Source organism: Podarcis pityusensis (assembly GCF_964106645.2).
Source record: "Podarcis pityusensis genome assembly, chromosome: 2".
Classification (NCBI taxonomy): Eukaryota; Metazoa; Chordata; class Lepidosauria; order Squamata; family Lacertidae; genus Podarcis; species Podarcis pityusensis.
Window position 1 is genome coordinate 21790802 of NC_138029.1, and position 25750 is coordinate 21816551.

Below are 25750 nucleotides of genomic sequence, written 5' to 3' on the forward strand. Positions count from 1 at the left end.
TAAACCATCTCTCTCTTAATTTTAATCTCTCTCTTGTTAAAAGCAAGCTTCTACCTAGCTTCTATTGCTGTAGAAGCTGGTTTAGAAAATGTCTGATAGTCTTGGAACGGGAGTGGGGTGCTGAGCTGGAATCATGCACGTGCATTATGCTTTTTGGTGCTTCTGTGAAGACAATAAACCTTTTTCCTGATGATCAAGGTGCATTTTGCAGAGCCAAAAGAACTATTGAGACCAGCATGGTCTTTCCAAATATCTCCGATTATAAAGCATTCACATTTCCCCCTTCCTGCTTTCAGGCATCTGAAAGAGTAATTCTGCATTTAAAAAAAGGTAAAGGACCCCTGACAGTTAAGTCCAGTCGCGAATGACTCTGGGGTTGCAGCGCTCATCTCGCTTTACTGGCCGAGGGAGCCAAAGTTCGTCCACAGACAGTTTTTCTGGGTCATGTGGCCACCATGACTAAGCCGCTTCTGGCGAAACCAGAGCAGCACATGGAAACGCCGTTTACCTTCCCGCCATAGCGGTACCTATTTATCTACTTGCACTTTGACATGCTTTCGAACTGCTAGGTTGGCAGGAGCTGGGACCGAGCAACGGGAGCTCACCCCGTCGCGGGGATTCGAACCGCCGACTTTCCGATCAGTGGTTTAGACCACAGCACCACCCGCGTCCCAATTCTGTATTTAGTTTTGTGCAAATACCATCTGAAGCAATAGTCTCCATTTTAGGGAGAGCACAGGTATTTGGGTATCACTTGAGAAACCAGGAGAGGCAGTTGGTTGCTAAGACCTGTTTTTCCCTCCCACACTCAGATTCTGAACAGTTGTCCTGTTTTTTTATCTTCACTGCTCCTTCCACCCATCCACAACAGGCCAAATCTCCTGAGCCAAACCTCTTGCTTCAGCAGAGACAGCGTGGAACTCCAAACCTGAACTTTCAGCTTCTGATTACTTGCGTCAGCGAACATCTTACTGCATACTAATATGCAGAGCAATAAAAAAAAAATTTGCATGCCAAGATAATTTCCAGTGGTTCTGAAAGAAGTTCAGAAATCTCATGCCAGAGGTCAATGCTGATAGGCACGTTTATTGGAAGGTTTAGTGTTCCAGGCATAGCAGGTTTCTGGCTGGCTTGGACTCTTGTCTGTGTGTATGTGTGTAAGCAATGTTGGCTGGCCAGCTGACCTTTGGTTGCCCTACCAAATCAAGTCTTCCAGGTCTTCTGTGCTTCTTGTCTTCCTTCCAAGTCAGCTCCACCTCAGCAATTCAGCGGGGAAATCAACCCTCTAATAGGATAATGTAACTAGGGCTGCCCTAAGTCCAGAATTTCCTGGACACACCTGGGATTCATCCTTCAGAAACAGCATCTAGGTGAAATCTCCAAAAATCAGAAAAAATGTCCGGGAAAACCCAGGTGTATGGCAACCCATGTAGTTTTCTTGGCAAATTTCCTTAAAAATAGCTCAAAAACAGTTCAACAACTGTATCCGGATTTCCATTTTTTGAAATACGGCAACCCTAATAATGTAGAGATCCTCTTATTATCTAGACACTGGTCTGTGTCTTGTTCCTAACCTCTTCCTCAAACACAGGAGTAGAAATCTGGGGCTCCAGATTTTTATTTTTCTCAACTACAGTTCCCATCATCCTTTATCGTTGGCCGTGACAACTGGAGCTGATGGGAATTGGAGTCTGAGAAGCTTTGGGGAGCCACAAAGTTTCCCTACCCCTGGAGGCAGGCTCTTCAGCAGTCTTCCGATAGTTATTGGCTAGCACCTTGCAGACATTATTTTTAAAAGGAGGTTAGTGTTGCATTAAAACATTAGAAACTGTGCGTCTCAGAAAGTTTTTGCAACAATTTTTTTTCCGTAGGAGTGAAATTATGTAGAGGTGAATGTTTTATCACGGCTTCATCTCGGCTTCAGTTGGGGTAGGGCTGTGGGGTAGGCCGTACAATGTTTTCCTTATGCGTTCCCAGCAGAAGTCAGTACGTTTCTGAGCACAATTCAAAGTGTTGGTGCCGACCTTTAAAGCGCAGTATACCTGAAGGAGCGTCTCCACCCCCATCATTCAGCCCAGACACTGAGATCCAGCGCCGAGGGCCTTCTGGCAGTTCCCTCACTGCAAGAAGCAAAGCTACAGGGAAACCAGGCAGAGGGCCTTCTAGGTAGTGGCACCCGCCCTGTGGAACTCCCTCCCATCCAATATCAAAGAGATAAACTACCTGATATTTAGAAGGTATCTGAAGGCAGCCCTGTCTAGGGAAGTTTTTAATGTGTGACATTTTAATGTATTTTTAATCTTTGTTGGAAACTGCCCAGAGTGGTTGGGGAAACCCAGCCAGATGGGTAAGGTACAAATAATAAATTATTATTGCATTCGGAAACGTTAACTTCAGGGCATCTTTTAGAAGATTCTAAACAAAACCACTCCAACCTGTCTTGCTGCATAGCTCTCAGGTGTGCCACTTCCCAGGCAGGACAGTCTACCCTTATAATATAATAATAATTATCAAAGCTCAAGGATGCTCTTTTGGTGTGAGTTGACTGTTTGGCACTTCCTTTTAAAAGCATAAGCCCCGGGAGAGACCAAACTCTTAAACACAACATTCTGGTCTCTGCTAACACTACCCCACCCAAGCTTTCATTGTCCAAATGTTTCCAAGCTCCTGAAACACTGAGGGCTAGAAACATGGCTTTTACGTTTTCTTTTTTATAACCCTACAAAGCAAGCTGAGCTGCCACACTTCAGTTCTTTGAAGCTGCTCCCTCTGTGCTTTATTATTTCGGTCCTCCGGGGGTCTGATGCAAGTCTAGAGAATTTGTTTTGTTTTGTTTTGCTGCAAGGGTTACAGCTTTTAGTTGACTGGCTTATTGGTATGGGACGTTGGGTTTCCCAAATGCATTTGGAGAGGTGGTGTGTGTGTGTGTGTGTGTGTGTTTTTGTTGGTGAGTGGGGTCTGCAACAAATAGTTGCAGTGTGGAATTGCTCCTGTTCAGGTTTCCAGCCATGCCGTTCCATTTTCCTACTCCCACTCCAACAACAATTAGTATCCCATGTCTATTCAGCACACACAGTGGGATGTTTTCTGTCACACACCCCTGCCAGCTTTTTCACAAGACTTTTTAATACAGTGGAACCTTGGTTCTCAAACTTAATCTGTTCCGGAAGTCCGTTCCAAAACCAAAGCGTTCCAAAACCAATGCACACTTTCCCATAGAAAGTAATGCAAAACAGATTAATCCATTCCAGACTTTTAAAAACAACACCTAAAACAGCAATTTAACATGAATTTTACTATCTAACAAGACCATTGAGCCATAAAATGAAAACAATAATCAATGTACTGTACTATAAAATAAAGAAGACAGTATTGTAGATGATGAAAATTAAAATTATTTTTTTTCTTACCTGCACTGATGATAGTCGTTGTTTGGATGGCGGAGCTTTTATCTATTTCCGCAGTCACACAGTCAATCAATCAGTAGCTGAACTGGGTTCCACGCAGTCACAAAAACAAATTAACTGAAAAAGCCTCAAAAAAAAAAAACCAACCGCAAAATAAATGCAAAAGAGGCAAACTTAATCCGTTCTGGATGTCTGTTTGACTTCCAAAATGTTCGAAAACCAAGGCACAGCTTCTGATTGGTGCAGGTGCCCTGGAAACAATAGCCGACAGCCGCATCGGATGTTCAGCTTCCAAAAAACGTTTGAAAACCGGAACACTTCCAGGTTTTTGGTGTTTGGGAACCATGTTGTTTGAGAACCAAGGTACCACTGTACTTCTGTAAACCTTGAAGTGCCCCCCCTCGCATTTTGGCTACATAAGAAGTAGCACTCAAAATAATTGTGTCTGTATTAGTATATATGTGGCTCCACAATTGGTAGGGGTACAAGGTGACTCTGTCTGGGAACCTGGTTTGAGGTAGTGGGTTTATTGCCAGCCGGATGGGCGGGGTATAAATAATAAAATTATTATTATTATTATTAGGTGGAGGCAAGTGGCAGTGACCTCCTATCGCATTTTGCAATGTTTTTATAGATCTGTTTCTAGTAATCTTCCCCTCCAGAAGAGGCCAAACCCAGCCCTGCCCTTGAAATTTCTCGCTGCTGTGAAGCGTGACGCAAATTCAGTATTGTGTATTTTTGTGGGTCATAATTTGGGGAGCCAATTTGGGATTAAAAAGCAGGGTGTGAACATGCACTACTCCTTTGCAGCTCAAGCTGTCTTATTCAGGGGTAAGGTTCTGGAACTATCGGCCTTGGGTTGAAATGGTTCTTCCTGACCAAAGCCCCAAAGCAGAATCTTAAATGTGGAACTGCAAGCCTCATTCTCAGAAAACCGTGTCTTTCTCTGGAGCAGAAGTAACCAATACAGTGCTCTCCTCGCCAGTTGTTTTGTACTACAACTCCCATCAGCCCCAGCTGGCATGGTCAGTGGTTGGGGGTGATGGGAGTCATAGTCCAATATCATCTGCAGTTTGGCTACTTCTGCTCAAGGGCCTTGTTTGAGTGGTGTTTTACGCTCTCTTTGAACATTGAGGAAAACATCCTTGACTTTTGCTCCTTGAGGGAAGTACCACATAAGAAGGTTTGCTTAGCATTTCGTCCCAGTGTTTTTGCTTCCTGCTTTTCTCTGCCGCTCCCCACTTCCTCTTTGGAATAAAGAGAAAGGAAGGCGCTCCCTTTTCCAGGAGATGAGGACATCCTGTCTTTGTTCTGGTAACATACATTACATGACCAAATGGTCCAGGACTAGGGTTCTGTATTGGCTTTAAAACAGCCCTGCTCTGGGTTTTGGTGAACTGATACAGGCCAAAGTGGGATGAAGCTGAAGAGTTATGGGCACAGTCCCATGCGTGAACAGGGGCTCCTCAGCTTTCTTCGACGCCCTTCACTCCTTCTTAAAAGCTTCTCCTAAACGTCAGGAGGGACATTCTGGTGTGGCACCCGAAGGGGCATTAAGGACTGCCTCCCATAAGGAAAAACTAGCTGCTGCCATGCTAGTACAAGAACAGTAACACTCCCAGTGTTTTTGAGCATAATTCAAAGTGTTGGTGCTGACCCTTAAAGCCCTAAACGGCCTTGGCCCAGTATACCTGAAGGAGCATCTCCATCCCCATCGTTCAGCCCGGACACTGATGGTCCAGCTCCGAGGGCCTTCTGGCGGTTCCCTCACTGTGAGAAGTGAGGTTACAGGGAACCAGGCAGAGGGCCTTCTTGGTAGTGGCGCTCGCCCTGTGGGACGCCTTCCCAGCAGATGTCAAGGAAGTAAACAACTATCTGACTTTTAGAAGACGTCTGAAGGCAGCCCTATTTAGGATAGTTTTTAAAGTTTGATGTTTTATCGTGTTTTTAATATTCTGTTGGGAGCTGCCCAGAGTTGCTGCAGAAACCCAGACAGATGGGTGGGGTGTAAATAATAAAACTACTTCTTCTTCTTCTTCTTCTTCTTCTTCTTCTTCTTCTTCTTCTTCTTCTTCTTTGCATGCACACATGTGTTTCTCTCCCCCCCCCCAATAATATTTATTAAGTTTCATACAAATACAGCAAATACTATAAAATCAATGAAACAAAAATAAAAGAGCAAAAAAAGAAGAAATAGAACACATATAACAGAAGATAACCGAAAATACAACCACAAACACTTAAAAAATAAAAAGTTAATTAATTAATTAAATTTCCAACTTCTTAAACATATTACTTGACTTCCTCTAATCTCTTCCATCTGAATTTCCTTGTAACTAAATGTAGCAGTTTTCCAATATCATTATTCAAAAGCACAATATTCCGATTATGATCAAATTTCTTAACTTTTCTTAACATTCTATATCTTATTTATTTATTTAATCTTAATTTATTCCTATCAGGGATGCGGGTGGCGCTGTGGGTGAAACCTCAGCGCCTAGGACTTGCCAACGTATTGTCGGTGGTTCGAATCCCCGCGGCGGGGTGAGCTCCTGTCATTCGGTCCCAGCTCCTGCCCACCTAGCAGTTCGAAAGCACCCTTAAGTGCAAGTAGATAAATAGCGGGAAGGTAAACGGCGTTTCCGTGTGCTGCGCTGGTGCAGGCTCGCCAGAGCAGCTTCGTCACGCTGGCCACGTGACCCGGAAGTGTCTCCGGACAGCGCTGGCCCCCGGCCTCTTAAGCGAGATGGGCGTACAACCCCAGAGTTGGACACGACTGGCCCGTACGGGCAGGGGTACCTTTACTTTTACCTTTAAGTTATTCCTAGGCCTGTTTAGTACCTTCAAGTAACTACTAATCTTTAATATTACAATATTTGTTCAAATAATCTTTAAATTTCTTCCAGTCTTCTTGATTTTCCTCTTCTTTCTGGTCGCGGATTCTCCCAGTGAGATCAGCCAGCTCCAAAAAGTCCATCATCCACATGTGCTTCTCTTTGGATCATGGCCTGCACTCTTAATGCGCACTGTTTCCTTGTGTGCATGCATGCGCCATCCATCACATTGCAGTGCAATGCCCTGTTGCTGATTCAGTGTGCCCCCTCCTCATGGATTGGGAACCTTTAGCTCTTGGTTGTCACATCATGGAGTTCTTAGTGTTTATAGAAATGGGATTTTGAGATGCATGCCTCAAGAGAAAATGACACTTCAAACACACCTGTCGTGCATTTGAACAGCACAGCCGGAATGTCCTCTTCCGGCCCTTCATCATGTGACCGATGAAACATCAATGTTTCCTTTGCATGTGACCTCTATGTGTTAGACTTGTGAAAGCACAACTCTGTATTAGTGATTTATTGTTCATTCCAAGCCTGGCAGGAAGAGGTTAATGTGGGGTGTTTTCCAGGGTTTGTGGAACGTACAGAATGGTAATCTCTTCAGAGCCAGCCCTAGCTTGTTTACATAGCCACAATAGTGCATGGAATGTGGACTCTTCCCAAGGTTCAGTGATAGAAACTCAGATACAGTGGTACCTTGTTTCTCAAACCTAATCCGTTCCAGAGGTCTGTTCCAAAACCAAAGCGTTCCAAAACCAAAGCACGCTTTCCCATAGAAAGTAATGCAAAATGGATTAATCCGTTCCAGACTTTTCAAAACAACCCCTAAAACAGCAATTTAACACGAATTTTACTATCTAACGAGACCATTGATCCATAAAATGAAAACAATAATAAAATAAATAAACAGGACAGTATTGTAGATGATAAAAATAAAATTACCATTTTTTCTTACCTGCACTGTTGATAGTCATTGTTTGGATGGGGGCATTTTATCCATTTCCGCAGCCATAGAATCAATCGGTCAGTAGCTGAACTGGGTTCCCCACAGTCACAAAAGCAAATGAACTGGAAAAGCCTCAAAAACAAAAACGCAAAATAAATAGCAAAAACAAAAGCGGCACACTTAATCTGTTCCGGAAGTCCGTTTGAATGTTCGAAAACCAAGGCACAGCTTCTGTTTTGTGCGGGTGCCCCAGAAACAATAGCCGACAGTTGCATCGGACATTCGGCTTCTGAAAGACGTTCAAAAACCAGAACACTTACTTCCGGGTTTTTGCCGTTTGAGAACCAAAATACCCCTGTATACTGTATTAGCTAGGCACCAAATGCCTCCTTCAACCAAGATTACAGTTGCCATTTTGGAGCCAGACAGCTCGAAAGTCTTTTTTTCCAATACTACCTCTTGGTTCCTGAAATTGGTTCTGATTGTGCAGATGAAATATCGCAGATAGAATTCTGAAGGGTGTGTTGCTAGTTTGTGAAAACGGGCAAGATCCAAGGATCCCCAGGCATGCAGCTCCAGATGGTGGAGAAATCGAGCACCGAAGAGTTGGTGGAAGAAGATTGGAAGAAATTTAAAGTTTATTTACAGAAACATTGTAAAATTAAGGAATGTTAGAAGGATGTTGGAATGAAGTAATGTGGTTTTAGCAGAAATGCTATAAAGGATTAAGGAAAAATAGACTGCTAAATGGTGAAAGGAGGGAAAGTAAAGTTACATTATATTAAGATAAAATAGAGGACAAAAACTGGAAAAGATGGAAAGGACTTGCTGAAATAGCTAATTGAACTAGAATACAAAAAAGGGAGGTGTGAGGAGGTCAAGGAAATAAGCAAATGAAAGATAAGTTATGGGAAGATTCACTGTATTTTTTTTCCTTTTCTTTTTTCCTTTCTTTTCTTTTTTCTTTTTTTATTGTGATGTGATGTTTTGTCTTTCTTTAATATGCTGTTTTTAATTTCTAATTTCTTCTTTTTGTAACCTTTTAAAATTTAATAAATATTATTTTTTTAAAAAAAGAGAGACATCGAGCACCAACCTAACACACGGGCATATTCACTTGGTCGCAAGTGTCCGATAGCTAGGTGCAAACACCTGGTGAATTTTGAATGCTGTTCGCCTCAGGTGTCAAAATGTCTTGGACCGGTCCTGGTGGTGTTTAATAGTGCATGAAACATTGGTTAGGAACCTTTAGAATTTTCTCTTTCACCATTTCCAATTGCTTGTGCATTTTCTTGTGTACTCATTTTGAAAGGTGCCATTTTTGTGCATGCCTTGATCTTTGCCCTTTTGCTGTGGTTGTCTTGATAACCCTTCACAGCTGTGCAAATAGAAGAGATGTCAGTGTCGGACCTCCAGCCACTCACAGTTAACTTATGGAGAAGCTTGGTGAGATATTCAGTGAGTCATTTATTAGACAGTGTGTCCCTGCTCAAATTTCTAGTATGTGACTGCTGTAGGCAAGTAGTACTGCAGGTTTTCTGGAAGCCGATCAATGCCATCTTGCTAAAAAACCAATAAAATATTCTAAAGAAGGATTTAAAAGCCCTGCAAAGTATTTGATCTTTATGGTCTGCAGACCAAATAAAATGAGCTGGTTATGAACCAAGTGTGGCTGAATTCACACAGCAGGCTATATGTTTTCTAAAATAGATAAAAATAGCTGTTAGCAAGAGCTTAGCTCCTCTAGAAACAGCAACTGTGACCTAAATCGAAAAGAATGTTCTGATAGGGTTAAACCAACAACTGCTAATCCCTTTCCCTAAATCTCTCTTTCGATCATGCATTAAAAAGGGATCTGTTTCTCTCCCTCCCTTTGCATCTTTGCAATTCTGCCAATTAATATATTTTTTGCATCTCTGCAGTTCTGAGTGCTGGAGCTTAGCTCTAGAGCCTGTCTGCTTGCATAGCCAGTGTGGTTTATAGTCGGGCATGATGAGAATGGTTGTCCAAAACATCTGGAGGGCACCAGGTTGGGGAAGGATGCTTTGACATCTGGCCTGGGAGGCAAATGGGAATTAAATCTCCTTCGTCCCTTCCATCTGCCAAGCCTTAACACATGGGATGGCTTCTAAGTTTGAGTCTATCTCCCCCCCACCATTCTCTTTATGCCTTCCTATAGCACCGAGCCCTGTCCAGTAGTTTTTGGCTGGTACAGCATCTTCCTACCTCCTGAAGCTTGGGGGGGCTGTATTTTCCTCTCTTCCTTTCACACCCCTAGCTGGTGATTCTCCCTCAGCAGCAAGACCACTGTGTTCCAGACATCTCCCCCTCCAGCCTTGCCTATGTAGTGTTCCTGCTGGGGGGTGGGGGTGGGGGCAGGAAGCTAAGGAAGTGGCTGCCGACACTATCCTCACCTCTTCCTTCTTCGCATATTTGCTTTCGATGACTTGAGATTGGAAACCAACAGTACTGACACAGTGCTCATATTTTAGTGGTTTGGAGCAGGAATTTTTTTCCTTTTCTAGTACAGTGGTACCTTGGTTCTCGAATTTAAGCCGTGTTGGACGTTCGGTTTCCGAAAAACGTTTGCAAACCGGAACACTTACTTCCGGGTTTGTGGCATTCGGGAGCCGACTTGCTCTGGAGCCAAGCTGTTTGAGTACCAAGGTACTACAGTGGTACCTTGGGTTAAGTACTTAATTTGTTCTGGAGGTCCGTTCTTAACCTGAAACTGTTCTTAACCTGAAGCACCACTTTAGCTCATGGGGCCTCCAGCTGCCGCTGCGCTGCCAGAGCATGATTTCTGTTCTCATCCTGAAGCAAAGTTCTTGACCCGAGGTAATATTTCTGGGTTAGCGGAGTCTGTAAGCTGAAGCGTATGTAACCTGAAGTGTATGTAACCCAAGGTACCACTGAACTGTATTGTTCGATGAGCCCTTTTAGGAACGCTGTTGTGTTTTGCCTAATCGCTGTTGGGTTTCTAATTGAGCTTTAGCTGTTGAGCATTGTTACAAAAGTTGGGTGCCCCCCCCTCTCTGCCCAGCCGTGGCAGGAGCCTATGGGGTTCCAGGCACTCGTCCAGGGTCTGCATTCCTCTCTTTTTTTTAAATGATATTTATTAAAATTTCAAAGAATACAAGAATTACACAAAAACAGAAAGTAAAAATACAAGAAAATACAAAATACAGAAAAAAGAATACATGAAAAATAAAAAGGAACATACAAAATAAAAACAATTAAAAACACATTAATTTTCCCTAACACATCCTCCTTACACTTATTTCCCCGGACCTCCGCGTACCTCCCTTTTTTGTATTCCAGTTCAATTTGTTAGTTCAGCAAATCCTTACCATTAAACTTTTACCCATTTGTGAACCTTTTTTTTCATATCTCTTAAAGCATTACAGCTGGAAACCATTTAGTTTCTATCCAACATCCTTCTAAAATTCATTAATTTTACAATATTTCTGTAAATAGTCTTTAAATTTCTTCCAGTCCTCTTCCACCGACTCTTCTCCCTGGTCTCAGATTCTGCTAGTCATTTCCGCCAGTTCCATATAGTCCATCAGCTTCATCTGCCATTCTTCCAGAGTGGGTAAATCTTGTGTCTTCAGGGGGTCTGCATTCCTTTAGAGAACTGAGACATGGCAGAGACCGTCATAGCTTTAAGAAGTATGGTTTATTCACCTTCAGTTTGCACGAGAGTATGGTCATTTCAAGAGGGGCTTGTACCCCACAGCAGGGCCGCCTTGGAATCCAAAGCATCTCTCCAAGCCAGCTTGCAGCCAGCCTTCCCCAAAAGTATCAGGGTCTTCCTTCCTTCTTCCCAGCAACGTTTTTTTGTTTGTTTGTTTGTTTAAAAGTTTTTATTATTAAAATAATTCAACGTTAATACACACATATTGTGAATTTAATTTAATTTAATTTATACCCCGCCCTCCCCAGCCAAGACCGAGCTCAGGGCGGCTAAAATCAGGTATAAAAACAATTGATTAAAATAAAAACAAGATTAAAATACTACTTAAAATGCAGCCTCATTTCAGCGGAAGCCCAGATCAAAAACTGTTTGGGGGGGGGGGGAGAAATCTTCACCAAGGCCAACTAGCCAGATTGGTCCTACGTGGGCCAGAAAAGCCAGGGAAGTCCCCAAATAGGGGTTCCATCAAAGAAAGAAAAGGAAAGAGGGGGAGGGGATTTATAAGATAAAAACTGTTCCCTTTCCCTTATGAGGTATTCCGGAGCCCGTATAGAGTCCTTAAGTGGGTTCCCTATTGGTAGGAGAAAAATAACAGGCCAACCAGAGTATATTGAGAAGCAAAGCGGCTAGTAAGCCTGATCTTTATTAAAGGAACTGGTGCAACAGGGTCTCCACTCACCACACGCAGGAGGGAGGAGGAACCCACAACGATGGTGTGCAAGCCCTTATATAGACTTTTGAAATTGCCCACCCTGTAGCCCAAAACCACCCCCCTGAAACATCATACATACATCACAGAAGGAGGTGGTCTACAGCAGAAATCCTGTCTGCCAGGATACCTGATAATGGTCGCTGATTGCTTTACCTGGGCAGCCTGGCCATTGTTTTGTGATGGTTAATACTTTAGTTCCTGAGTCCAGGTCACAGGCTCACCCTATTCATACACAAATACACCCTTAAGACAGGATTTGCAAGCAAAAAGGCAATGGGAAGGCTTTCCCCATTTGCCTCCCTTACTGCAGAGGAACATTTGAGGTCATTGGAAGAGTTAAAATGGCTTCAGGATTACTCTCCCATACTATTTCAGACACATGGTTCATATATTTATATATGTGTGTATTTATGAATATTCTATATTTGAGGGACACGGGTAGCGCTGTGGGTTAAACCACTGAGCCTAGGGCTTGCCGATCTGAAAGTCAGCAGTTCGAATCCCTGCAATGGGGTGAGCTCCCATTGCTCCTGCCAACCTAGCAGTTCGAAAGCACACCAAAGTGCAAGTAGATAAAGAGGTACCGCTCCGGCGGGAAGGTAAATGGCATTTCCGTGCGCTGCTCTGGTTCGCCAGAAGCGGCTTAGTCATGCTGGCCACATGACCCGGAAGCTGTACGCCGGCTCCCTCGGCCAGTAAAGCGAGATGAGCGCCGCAACCCGAGTCAGCCATGACTGGACCTAATGGTCAGGGGTCCCTTTACCTATTCTATATTTGAGACCTCAAAATTCTTATAACAAACCCTTGCTCTCAAGACTCTTTTCCCTGTCTCCTCACACCCAGTTACCCTGGCAACCTTCCAAACCCCCAGTCTCTGTTCACACCTTGGGCTGTGTGACAAGGGCGAAGGACTGTTCTCTTGCATTGCCAATAGCCCTCAATGGCCCTGTATTTGGTGTTGCCCAGAGAAAAAAAGCTTGAAAACCACTGGTTTAGATGGCTTGCAGGTATCCTATCGCAGAAATCCACCAGTCCCTTGAAATCCATTCATGTGATGCTGTTGCTTTGGGGGAGATGGGCTGTGCGTCTTTCGATGACAGTGGAGGAAGGTGTTTTGGGGTGGTGGAGAGGCACTGCCTTCTAACTAGCATCTCACCAGCGTTTCCTTGTCCTCCTGCAGATCTGTGCCCTTCTCTTTGCCAGCCTCTACATCCTGTGCTACTTCATCCTAACTCGCTTCAAAAGGCACACAGACTTCACAACAGGTAAGGTGGGGGCAGGAACTTGGGTGAGCAGGATCTAACCCCCTGTGTTCATGTCTTGCTCAAAGTTTAGGTTTTTAATAAAGGGTGGCTTGGATTCCTTAGGGAGGAGGCATGGGAAACAGCGGTTGTTCTCTGTTCCAGTAGATGCCAACCAAGCTAAGTGTGACTGTGGTCCTACATGCATCCAATGTTTGGGCATGTTTGAGACAACATCTCTGCTACAGCAATGCTCTTTGGACAAGCTTTTGTGTCTCTAGGGTTTTTATGCTTGATAGGGCTTGGTGATATCTGGTTTTCTTTTTTAAAAAAAATAATTTTTATTAGATTTTCTACAAACAACAAAGAATAAAAATAAACAACAACATATACAAAAGCAGTATCAAATCCATGAAATAGGATTCTCTGAATCCTTTGACTTCCCTCTACTCCCTTAGATTTTCTTTTTCAGCTGCATATCATTAGTACTCCGAGCGTCTTTTCCTCCAAATTTTCCTATACTATCTCTACAATTACAAGTGATCTTAAAAACCCTGCCAATGTATTAACCCGCTTACAATACTTTCGCAAAATATGTAATAAACATTTCCCAATGTATATTTGGGGATATCTGGTTTTCAGCATTGTGCTATATCACCAGTTTTTAAGTTGTCCGAATGTAAACAAGTTAACTTATTAAACTTATTATTATCACCATAATTTCATAATTATCAGTCTCTGTATTTCTAATCAGTAGTTTTTGATGTAACTGTAAAAACTACTCTGAAAATTTATTATTCCAACCTTCATCTGGTTGTAAATATTAAGATTATACCAGCAAGAATGAGCCTTTCTGTAAAAAGAGAGAGATTTAAATCAAATCTTACTGACTAGTGATTTAAATCATGGTTTAAATCAAATTGATTTAAATCAAATCCACCCTGTGTGAAACTATGGAAGACATTGTGCCCCTTCTTCCCCAGCTAGGTCGCTCTAGGGAGGGGCTATTCCCCCATGTCTGACATCTTTGCAGCAGCTTTCATATATATATATTTGCAGCTAAACCCTGTGGAAAAGGCCTTTTCCTTCAGGCTTCGGTTTGTTTACACTCGTTAGCCTAGTTGTCCTGGGAGTGGTTGGCCTAGGCAACATGGGAACATGGGGAGTACGGTTATTTGAGAACCATTTTCCATCCCTGCAAATGAGCACTGGAACTGAATTTTATGCAATCTGATGCTGGAGATGACTTGCTAGGCACAGGGTCCATGATGAGACCAGGAAGAAGCCATGCTCAGTTCCAGGTTGCGGGGGTTTTGCGCTTGGTTTCCATGCCAACCCAAGGGTTATTTCCCAGAATGCTCAGTTCCAGCAAAGGAGTAGTCAAGAGGAGTCCTGCTGGCCCATAGAACTAAAGGCGCTGGAGTAATTTCTGCACCCAATTGCCTTCATTCAAATCCTCTTTATCAAGCAGTTGCTGTTCCCCTTGTGTTTCTAGCCTCCTCCTTACATAGCTTTCAGCAGCGCTGCTCCTGATTATATGGACAAAACAACACACATGTGTCAGAGAGCATAATGCGCCGGCAAGGGAGCTGTTAATAAAGGAGGAATTCAAGACAGGGCCTTCTTGTGGTGGCACCTCAGCCCTGATTATCTTTGGAGGGGCAGGCAGTAAACCCTTTTTATTTTGTTGAGCCTCCAGTAGTGTTGAATTAGAATATGGAAACTTTACTTTTTTCAACCCTGTTTTTAATCTTTGTTCTTAATCTTTCTTTTACATAACTTTATAAATTTGTTTAATTTGATTTTGGTGTAGCGGCAAGAGTGTCGTACCAGCAGCTCGGAGGCCAGGGTTCAAAGCCCCACTCTGCCATTAAGCTCACTTGAAACCTCAACAAAATAAGAACATTTTACTGCCTTGGGCCAGTCACAGCCTCATAGCCGGAGGGTTGCTGTTGGGACAAAATGGAGAAAAGGGGGGGGGGGCAGAAATTTGTATGCCACTTTGAGCTGCTTGGAGAGAAGGTGGGATATAAATTTAATAAATAAATAAAATTGTTTTTCGTTACTGTAAAACATCTCTGGAGGGGCCAGAACGTGATCTAGAAGTGCTCAAATAAAACAGTAATGGGTATTTATAGAACAGTGTCTGAGGAGGGGAGAGAAATGGCTTGGCAGAGGATGGAAATAAGTCCTGCCTTCAGAATTGCCTGTCCCCTCTCCCCCTTCCCTTAACTCTCCCCCCTTTACCCCCCCCCCCCAGTTCCCACAGAATATAGTCTGCTACTTGCCGGGCGTTTTGCCAGTCTCAAAATGGCAATTAAGCAAAACTTCATCACAATGCATCTAGGTTACAGGCAGCCGGACCCAGGAAAGAATGGATTAGTTCCGTTTCTCTATAGGGAACTAAGTCTTTTCAGACAATGTGTGTCTTGTATTCCGGATACCAAGGAGACCAGCTGCGCTCCGAAGGGCTTAACATGGCCACAGAATGGGGAGAGAAGGGGGTTGCCGTTCCATAAAAGCAGCTAGAATGTTAGGGGCATCTATGTAGGATTTCGTTTTTGGGTTTTTAAAGCTGCATTATTAATAGTAATTCATTCCTGCCAAGCAACTGGTGCAAATATTCTTCTTCTTTTTGAAATCGTTTTTATTTGATTTTACAAATATAAATTAATTACAATACCAGTTACATACCCATAAAGTGAGGTTGAATCTCAAGACTTCCCCCCGTACCTTCCATGGGTCCTATTGTCAACATTTCCAACTGCATCTTGTTTCACAGCCTATGTTTTATCTATCCAAATTGTCTGCAGCATTTGTTACATTACAAGTGAGATTAAAATCCTGCTAATGTTTTCATCTGCTTACAGTGGTCTCCTAAATAAATTACAGTCATACCTTGGGTTGAAGTAGCTTAGGGTTGAGCATTTTCGGGTTGGGCTCCGCGGCGACCCGGAAGTAACACGTTACTTCCTTGTTTCGCCGCTCGCGCATGCGCAGACGCTCAAAATGACATCATGCGCGGAAGCGGCGAATCACGACCCGCAGATGCGCAGACGTGGGTTGTGTTCGCTTCAGGATGCGAACAGGGCTCCGGAACGGATCCAGTTTGCATCCAGAGGCATTACTGTATAAAATTTTCCCATCCTTTCTCTAATTTCTTGTCTCCTTGGTCTCTGAGTTTCCCGGTCAGTTTTGCCATTTCGGCGTACAGTGGTACCTCGGGTTAAGTACTTAATTCGTTCCGCAGGTCCATACTTAACCTGAAACTGTACTTAACCTGAAGCACCACTTTAGCTAATGGGGCTTCCTGCTGCCGCCGCGCCGCCGGAGCACGATTTCTGTTCTCCTGAAGCAAAGTTCTTAACCTGAAGCACTATTTCTGGGTTAGTGGAGTCTGTAACCGGAAGCATATGTAACCTGAAACGTATGTAACCTGAGGTACCACTGTACTACAGTCATACCTTGGTTGTCAAATGGAAACCATACCGGAAGTCTGTTTGTCTTCCGAAAACGTTTGACAACCAAGGCACAGCTTCCAATTGGCTGCAGGAGCTTCCTGCACGCAATCGGAAGCCGTGTCAGATGTTCGGGTTCCAAACAACGTTCGCAAACTCACTTCTGGGTTTGCGGCATTCAGGAGCCCAAATATTCGAGTCGAGTCACAAGGCGTTGGGGTCTGAGGTATATTAGATGTCAATCTGTCAAAGGCTTGATTTTTGAAATAAAAGACCTGCTCTAGCAGGAACATTAATGAGACCAGGGCTGGAGCTCACATCCCCACTCGGCTGTGCAACAAACTGGGCCTGCCAACGTTTTGGGGTGCGATCAACTTTGCAGGATAAAAAGGGGCAGGGAAGAGAGTGGTGTCTGCCGCCCTGAGCTCCTTAGGAGGAAAGTTGGACGTGAATGTAATAAGTGACGATGTTCCTTCCTTCTTAGTTGATGAAGATGCTGCTGTCAACAGAATTGCGTAAGTTCCTTTCCTCATCATTCCTGGTACTTAAAATTACTGGCATCCTTTTTTTCCTCTCTCCCATCCTCCTGCTTTACCTCCCCTGCCCCCCGTACATATGTTTAAAAAATGTTTTATGTATAATCTGTAAATAGCTGAACAAGAAGCCGATTATAAATGACAATTAAGGCTGCAATCCACACCTGCCTGGAAGTAAGTCCCGTTGAATTCAGCCGTGCTTACTTCGGAGGAAACATGCAAGGCACTGTACTGCTCATTACTTGTTGAATTTGTCGGCTGAAAAATGGAGCAGAATCCTTCAGTTTCATGCATTTTGGGGGTATACTTTTAAGAAAGGGTGTACTGGAGGCGTTCTCAGCCAGATAAGACAATTACACATTTTCTGTGACCATTGTTAAAATGCAGGTTCTTTTTAGTTCTCTCATATCTGTATGTGTATTATGGTCACCAGTTTATCTTTAATGTCTGAGATGGGCAGTATCCAATTGATGTGTTGTCTCAGCACCAGGATTCCCGCTTCCACAACAGAACTTCTCTTCCCAAATAGCCACTAAATCTCTACTAGGGGTTATCTCAACCCTCCAGATCAGATTTGGGGAGGGTCCAGGGAGTTGGAAAGGGGAAGCTTCACTGTACAAGTGGAAATTCTTCTGACAGGATGCGTTAGATTCTGCCCTATGTCTCACCTACATTTAAGGAGATGATTCACAAGATACATTTCTATATGGGTAAAAAGGCACTTAACATAGCTCTCCTCTCTCTAATTTTTATTAACATAGCTCTCCTCTCTCTAATTTTTATTAAATTTTCTGTTTAACAATTTAGAATACTCATTTAAACAACCTTAAAATAACAATAACTTCCATTTGTCTGTGTGTTTTATTATTTGTTATTCCAAATCCGAAAAAGAATTACAAACTTCAAATTCAAAATCCATATTCGTTTTGTAACATAAGCCTATTACATAGTTGACTAAATTAAAATATACCTAATTGCTGTAGACTTCCCTTTGCTGTATATAAATACAACGCAATTAGAGATATTATATTAGAAATTTTTATAAATTCCCCTATATCCCTCACTCCCCTTCACCCATGTGTGATCTCAATTTATTTATTTTTACTTCTTCCATTTTGTTGTGTTGTTGTAATTTAATAATTATTCAATTGATTCTTTTATTATTTCCTTGCTTACCCCTGCATGTTTTACACATTATCTATTAATATTCCAGTTCCGGAACCGTATTTTTTCATGTATTCCTTCACTCCATCCCACTCTTTAATTATTCTCTGATTTGACTTCCCTTCTTCTCTTTCCATGGTTCATTTTGAATAACATAAATCCCTGCATGTTTTACATCAACTAAACCATTCAGTGTTCCATTATTACATCCATCAAAACTTCTTTACGCTGTTGAATTAAGTTAACATATCTCCTTAAACTCATATACAGTTGTCAACAGACTCCCAAAAGTAGTCAAGGAAAGCTACAGCCATTCTGCGGTCATTAGACACCTTGGGCTGTATTTTATTTTGTTTTATGCATACATACATACATAGACACTTTTGCAATAGCTGTTCTACAGTATGTATTTTTTAAATATTGGGGCTTCTCTATCTGTGGTGCATCTTTTGCCTCCTGCTGCTCACCTTCATTCCTGGTGCGGAAGAAACGTTATCGGCTTGAAAGGGAGCAGTGGGTGGGTGTCAGTCGTGAGACAGGGGTTTTAATCCCCTTTCCTTTGCTCCCCAGACTCTGGCTGTGCACCTTCACCTTGGCAGTATCTCTAGGAGCTGTGCTCCTGCTTCCCTTCTCCATCATCAGCAACGAAGTTCTGCTTACCTTCCCGCAAAACTACTACATCCAGTGGCTCAATGGGTCCCTCATCCACGGTGAGCTCCATGCTGTGGCTTGTACATTCGACCCCCTGGGTCTTCAGTGCGCTGCTCTATGGGAAGAGAGAGCAACTGGGGGAGTCAGAGAGAGCAGTTGTGTGGCATTGCCTCTTCAGCAATAGCCAGGGATATTATTTGCTGAATACTTCCCATTACACTGAAAACTACTATGGCTTCCAGGGCATTAATTGGGTTTCTGAGTACCCCAGCCGTGAGACTCCTCGGTGGGGAGGCTTTAGTTCAGCTCAGACAAGTTTTAAGAAGCAAGCTACCTTTTCTTTATTTCTGGCAGGGTTTCCCAAATTTCGATCTCCAGCTGTTGTTGCTGCTTTGGACTACAATTCCCATCATCCCTGACCAGTGGTCTTGCTAGCTATGCTAGCTAGCCTGTCCAAAAAAAAACACAGCTGGAGACCCAATCTTGGGAAATGCCGATAATATAATAATAATATAATTAATAATATAATAATGGCTTAATAAATAATAACGGCTGGGTTTCCCCAGCAACTCTGGGCGGCTTTCAACAGAATATTAAAATACAATAATCTATTAAACATTAAAAGCTTCCCAAAATAGGGCTGCCTTCGGATGTCTTCTAAAAGTCTGGTAGTTGTTGTTCTCTTTGACTTCTGGTGGGAGGGCGTTCCACAGGGCGGGTGCCACTACTGAGAAGGCCCTCTGCCTGGTTCCCTGTAACTTGGCTTCTCGTAGTGAGGGAACCGCCAGAAGGCCCTCTGCACTGGACCTCAGTGTCCGGGCAAAACGATGGGGGTGGAGACGCTTCTTCAGGTATACATTTGTATCCAACCCTTCCAGCAAGGAAGTCCCCCCCCCCCCCATTTATATTCTCACAACAACCTTGTGAGGTAGGTTAGGCTGAGGGTTGGGAGTGGGTCATCCAACGCTGGTCAGATAAGAAGGAAGGAAAGCTTGAACTCTATATCCATAGAGATTTGCCGTTGCTTAAATCAGGTCTTCTCTCTCGTTCCCACCAGGGCTCTGGAACCTCGTCTTCCTCTTCTCCAACCTCTCCCTCGTCTTCCTCATGCCCTTCGCCTACTTCTTCACTGAATCCGAAGGTTTTGCAGGATCAAAGAAGGTACCAGCTGCCCCTCTGCTCTCCACCCTTCCCCCTCCCCCAGATTCAAAGCCAGCAATTGATCCTTTTTTCCCTGCTGCCTCCCCTTTTATCCAGGGGATCATGGCTCGCGTCTATGAGACATTTGTGGTCCTCCTGCTGCTGACCCTGTTGGTGCTGGGAATGGTCTGGGTCGCATCTGCCATTCTGGACAACAACGCAGCCAGCAGAGAGAGTCTCTATGGTGAGTTTGTGTCCCTTAGCTCCCTTTCCACTTTTCCCAGGGTTTGTGTCCAAAAGCAAGGAAGGGAGACTGGAACCCAATCTGTGTGCAAGGCTCAGTCAATATTGCTAGATATGCATCAGATTGATCTCTTGGCCACCTGGTCTGCATACTGCCAGCAGTAACTGGAAGCAGTATGGTCAGATATATATATATATTTTTGGGGGGGAGCCTTTTTGACCAGATGGGCCAGATCTTTCTCTTCCACCCCAGTGAATTTTTTTATTTTTACTTTGTTATTGTACTTCACCCTCTTAATCTATTACAATATTTGTTAAGAATTGATTCCAGATATCATTGAACTTGTCCATGGCAAGTCTTCATTTATATGCAAGTTGTTCATATGTTGCAAGTTTGTGTAAGTTCAATCATAGAAGGGAGCCACATTTTTATTTTTCCAATTCATCAGGATGAGTCTTTTTGCTGTGGTAAGGGCATGGAGAGTCCACTTGTATTGTCCTTTTGTAAGGTTCCATGTGCTGGGTATATAATTCAAGAGGATATTTTGCTCTGTAAATGTAAGGTTGTTCCGTACAGTTCTGGTGATGGCTTCAGTTACCTTCTGCCAAAAATCTATCAATATAGGACAATAAAAAAAATACGTTTTAGAGAAGCATTGTCTTTATTGCAACTCTGATGGTTAGATACCTTAGATAGCCCTATTGTAAAACAAAATTAATGGGGTCCAGCATATATTCACCCAGGACGCAGGTGGCGCTGTGGGTTAAGAAGGTCAGAAGGTCGGTGGTTCGAATCCCCGCGACGGGTGAGCTCCCGTTGCTTGGTCCCTGCTCCTGCCAACCTAGCAGTTCGAAAGCACGTCAAACTGCAAGTAGATAAATAGGTACCGCTCCGGCGGAAAGGTAAACAGCGTTTCCGTGTGCTGATCTGGTTCGCCAGAAGCAGCTTAGTCATGCTGGCCACATGACCCGGAAGCTGTACGCCGGCTCCCTTGGCCAATAAAGCGAGATGAGCGCCGCAACCCCAGAGTCGGCCACAACTGGACCTAATGGTCAGGGGACCCTTTACTTTTACCTTAATGGTTAAATAGCTTAGATAGCCCTTTTTAAAAACAAAATTAATGGGGTCCAGTATATATTCACCGCAGTGAATAATAATTATTTATACCCTGCCTATCTGGCTGGGTTTCCCCAGCCATTCTGGGCGGCTTACAGCACATATAAAAACATAATAAAATATCAAAACTTTGACAGGCAGGCGGGACTGGCCTTCTATCAAAGTTGCCCCCTGCAGGTGGAGAGAAATACTGCCCAAGAATTCCCTGTGCACCAGCATTTTTTGTCTGCCAAAGGAGGGGGGGTCAGCTTGCAGGACAGTTTGAATCCATGGAGCCATGCCTGCAAGCAGACAGCTTCGAAGGGGGGCGGGATCATTTGCCAAGGTACAATCTGGAATCCCATCTTAGGCTCCCGATCATTCTTTTGCATCTGTTCCCTGCTCACACCTGATGTTAGTAATTTAGTTAATTTGAATGATTGATTGAATTTATGTACTGCCCTATACCCGGGGGTCTCAGGGCGGTTCACAGAATAAAATCAAGATATAAAACCACATAATGCCTAATAAAAACAAAACAATAACCCAATAGCGCCCCCTCCAAAAAAAACCCACCACATTTTAAAAGGGCATGTAAATCGGATCAACCCAAGACCTGCTTGGAAAGGAACATTTTTGCCTGGTGCCTAAAGGTGTATAATGAATGCGCCAGGCGAACTTCCCTGGGGAGAGCATTCCACAGACAGGGGGCCACTGCAAAGAAGGCCCGTTCTTGTGTTGCCACCCTCCAGACCTCACATGGGTGAGGCACACAAAGAAAGGGCCTCAGAAGATGATCTCAGTGTCCGGATAGGTTCATATGGAAAGAGGCGGTCTTTGAGGTATTGTGGTCCTGAGCCGTTAAGGCTTTATAGGTCAAAACCGGCACTTTGAATTGGGCCCGGAAACCCACTGGTAGCTAGGACCAGGATTGGTTTAATATGCTCAAACCATCTTGCTCTGACGGAGCGTCTCCACCCACACCGTTCCACCCGGACACTGAGGGCCTTCTGGCGGTTCCCTCACTGCGAGAAGTCAAGTTACAGGACAGAGGGCCTTCTCGGTAGTGGCGCCCACCCTGTGGAATGCCCTCCCACCAGATGTCAAAGAGAACAACAACTACCAGACTTTTAGAAGACATCTGAAGGCAGCCCTCTTTAGGGAAGCTTTTAATGTTTGATGCATTACAGTATTTTAATATTTTTCTGGAAGCCGCCCAGAGTGGCTGGGGAAGCCGAGCCAGATGGGTGGGGTAATAATAATAATAATAATAATAATAATAATAATAATAATAATTGCTCCAATGAGCATCGTGGCCGCTGAATTCTGCACCAGTTGAAGTTTCACCAGCTGTTAGGTGTTGGGCAGGTGGGGCAAATGGCCTTGTCTGAGGGCTGTAGGCTCCCCACTCCAGGACTGCCCCAGGTGGCCTGCTTTATTGGCCCGAACCGCACTTTGACTGCCTTTTTTTCTGCAGACTTATGGGAATACTACCTCCCCTACCTCTACTCGTGCATCTCCCTGTTTGGTGTGCTGCTGCTCTTGTGTAAGTCATTTGGTTTTTTTTAAATGCATCATTATTATTGCTACTATTGGGATGCTGCTGGGAGGAAGGAGAACTCAGTGCCAGGATCGCAGATCCGATCCGGAAGGTTAGAGAGGGGTCCTAAATGCCTGGGGTTGAACTGCCATCTCCACAGGGTCTGTTGGATAAACAATGTATTTTGAGCTTTGTTTGCATTTTTAAAAAAGGGGGGTGTATGTGATGTTTTGTAAGGAGAGGGAAGATAGCTGCTCTACCACTGATCTATCTTTGCTGCATGCAGAAGATCCCAGGTTTAATACCCAAAATCTCCAGGTAGGACTGGGTGAGCACCTGTCTGAAACCCTAGAGCCATCCACTAGCCCAGGGGTCTGCAACCCGCGGCTCCGGAGCCGCATGTGGCTCTTTTACACCTTTGCCGCGGCTCCGGGGCGGATACTAGCAAGGGGAGGAGGCGCATTGTGCGCCCCGACACTCTCCACTGTGGCGGGCGCTGTACTGGCTGTGACGTCGCATGGGGGCGGTACGTGCGTTAGTCACGCACCGTCCCGACGTCACCTTCCCACCCGCTGTCAGATCACGGCTCCGGAGATATATTTGTTTTAAATGTCGCAATGGTTTTGCGGCTCCCAGGTTTTTTTTCTTCAGATACGGGTCCAAGTGGCTCTTTTTGTTTTAAAGGTTGCAGACCCCTGCCCTAGCTCTATACCTGTCCTGTATAATACAGGATTGTCCCGTATTTCAGTGTAAAATGGCACAACTTGTATTGATACAGTTTTGTCCTGTATTTCACTTCTTTCTTTCTTTCTTTCTTTCTTTCTTTCTTTCTTTCTTTCTTTCTTTCTTTCTTTCTTTGCTTTTCAAATTTATATGTTTCATTAGTTTTACAATCAATTTAACATTTCAAAATTTGACTTCTTTCCCCTTCTTTCTGCGGTTCCTTGAATTTATTTTTTAATACCTTCTGCATATCCAAGTTCATTTAACCTGCTCATTTAATTATCTACTGTAAATATATACTGCAGGTTATTACAATAATCTTGCTAATGTTTTTATCTGTTTACAATTTATCTGTAAATATTCAATAAACCATTTCCATTCTTTTATTTAAAAAAAGTTTGTTATCTTGATTTCGTATACCATTTCTGCATATTCCATAGGTTTTTGTATCCATTCTTCCTTTACTGGGACTTCTGCTTCTTTCCGCTTTTGGGAAAGTAACATTCTTGCTGCTGTTGTAGCATACATAAATAAATTTCTATACGATTTAGGTAGTTCTGTCCTTATAATTCCCAATAGAAAAGCTACTGGGGATTTAAATAAAAATAAAAGTTATTTTGAACATCCTTTTCAATTCATTATATATCATTTCTCACTCTCTCTCTCTCTCTCTCTCTCTCTCTCTGCCAAGTTAGGGCTCCCCCCCCCCCAAATGCATATGTTTGAAAAAGGGTGTGTGAAAGATCATATGCCAAGCACAGACACGTCAACAAATCAATGAGTATGTGTGTGCACATGTGTGAGTGTGACAAATTCCAGAGAGGGCATCTTGTTAGGCTGCAGTAGATTGTAACGGATTGCTTTGAAGTCATTTCAGCACCAGATTTTTTTTTGGGGGGGTGGGGAATCACCCCCTAACTGCCCCGGCCCACCCTGTCCTGTATTTTGTCAGAACACAGGTGGCAATTCTTGACCCAGGCTACCTTTTTTTTTTTTTTTTTTGTATGTGTATCTCTCTGCGTAGGAAACGGAGGGATAGAAATGCTTGCCGAATAGCTTTGTGGCGGAAGTAGGAAATGACTATTTTCCCTTGAGCAAAATTCTTGCTCTCTCGCTTTGGGTGTTGTCCTGATCGGGGAAAAACAGTGCTCCTTTTTTTTCAAGAAGAAAAAAAGTTGGTTACTCAGCATGAAGTTGTTAGTCAGTGTTTAACATTCAGGGGGCACTGAGTACCCATGAGTACCTACAGCAACAACAACAAAAAAGCACTTGGAGAATCTATATTCCAAGGATGGTCTTATACTCTCCCTTGGCTTTCTGCGGGAGGGTGTGCCTTGAGCTCAGAGAGTGTTTTTGAAGCTTCCTGGAGCTCGTTCTTCATTGGATCCAAACAAAACAAAACAAAGAACCTATTAAATGTTAGACAGGGATGACGGCATCTCTGCAAAGAGCCCCAAACCAGAGATTTTGTTGCACTGCGGAATGAGGACACTTTTAAGTACAGGTTTTTTGAGGCCAGCTGGATCCCCAGAGTTGCAACAGTTTCCAAGAGATTTTCTGTGTGTGTCTGACCCTGTGGAGGCCTGTTTCCCCCCTCTTTGAGCCTTGCCGGTTCTTGAGCTTGGAGAATGGGGCCACCTCCTGGCAGAAGGGGCCGTGATGGAATTACACGCTGGTGCTGCTGTTTACAACTCTTTTTCTTCTTCTCTTTCTCTCCCTCCACAGTGTGCACCCCCTTTGGCCTGTCACGGATGTTCACCGTCACAGGGACACTGCTGGTGAAGCCCAGGGTAAGAGCAGGAGAAGCTTTTTGGACTTGCCAAGCCTAGTAGAAGGGATGCGGGTGGCGCTGTGGTCTAAAGCGCTGAGCCTCTTAGGCTTGCTGATCAGAAGGTCGGCGGTTCGAATCCCCGCGAGGGGTGAGCTCCCATTGCTCTGTCCCAGTTTCTGCCAACCTAGCAGTTTGAAAGCACGCCAGTGCAAGTAGATAAATAGGTACCGCTCCGGCGGGAAGGTAAACGGTGTTTCTGTGTGCTCTGGTTTCCATCACGGTGTTCTGTTGCGCCAGAAATGGTTTAGTCATGCTGGCTACATGACCCGGAAAGCTGTCTGTGGACAAACACCGGCTCCCTCAGTCTGAAAGCAAGATGAACACTGCAACCCCATAGTCGCCTTTGACTGGACCTAACCATCCAGGGTTCCTTTACCTTTTACCATTACCTTTTAGTACAAAAGAGAAGAGGGGAATGATCAACAAAGCAACCTGGTTACGTCTCACCAAACGTTTTTAGTTGGGAGTGGGAAACAGAATAAGCAGCAGCAGGATAGACGACACTGTCTAGATCAGGGATTGGGAAGT

The 25750-nt window shown here is 43.8% G+C and overlaps 1 protein-coding gene and 1 long non-coding RNA gene across 3 annotated transcripts in view; one reads left to right on the top strand and one right to left on the bottom strand.

The window, feature by feature from the left end:
* LOC308471195 overlaps nt 1-25750 on the bottom strand; it is a 180764-nt gene that overhangs the window by 58986 nt on the left and 96028 nt on the right. The gene's annotated exons all lie outside the window — the stretch shown is intronic.
* LMBR1L (limb development membrane protein 1 like) overlaps nt 1-25750 on the top strand; it is a 50129-nt gene that overhangs the window by 12312 nt on the left and 12067 nt on the right. Inside the window, exons 2-8 of one of the 2 annotated variants that reach the window (XM_080994694.1) lie at nt 12780-12864; nt 16783-16813; nt 18569-18708; nt 19707-19810; nt 19907-20033; nt 22606-22674; nt 25117-25181. In XM_080994694.1, coding sequence (XP_080850820.1) covers nt 12780-12864; nt 16783-16813; nt 18569-18708; nt 19707-19810; nt 19907-20033; nt 22606-22674; nt 25117-25181 — 621 coding nt within the window. Of the gene's footprint in view, nt 1-12779; nt 12865-16782; nt 16814-18568; nt 18709-19706; nt 20034-22605; nt 22675-25116; nt 25182-25750 lie in introns of both variants that reach the window. The other variant, XM_080994693.1, reaches the window with a different exon arrangement.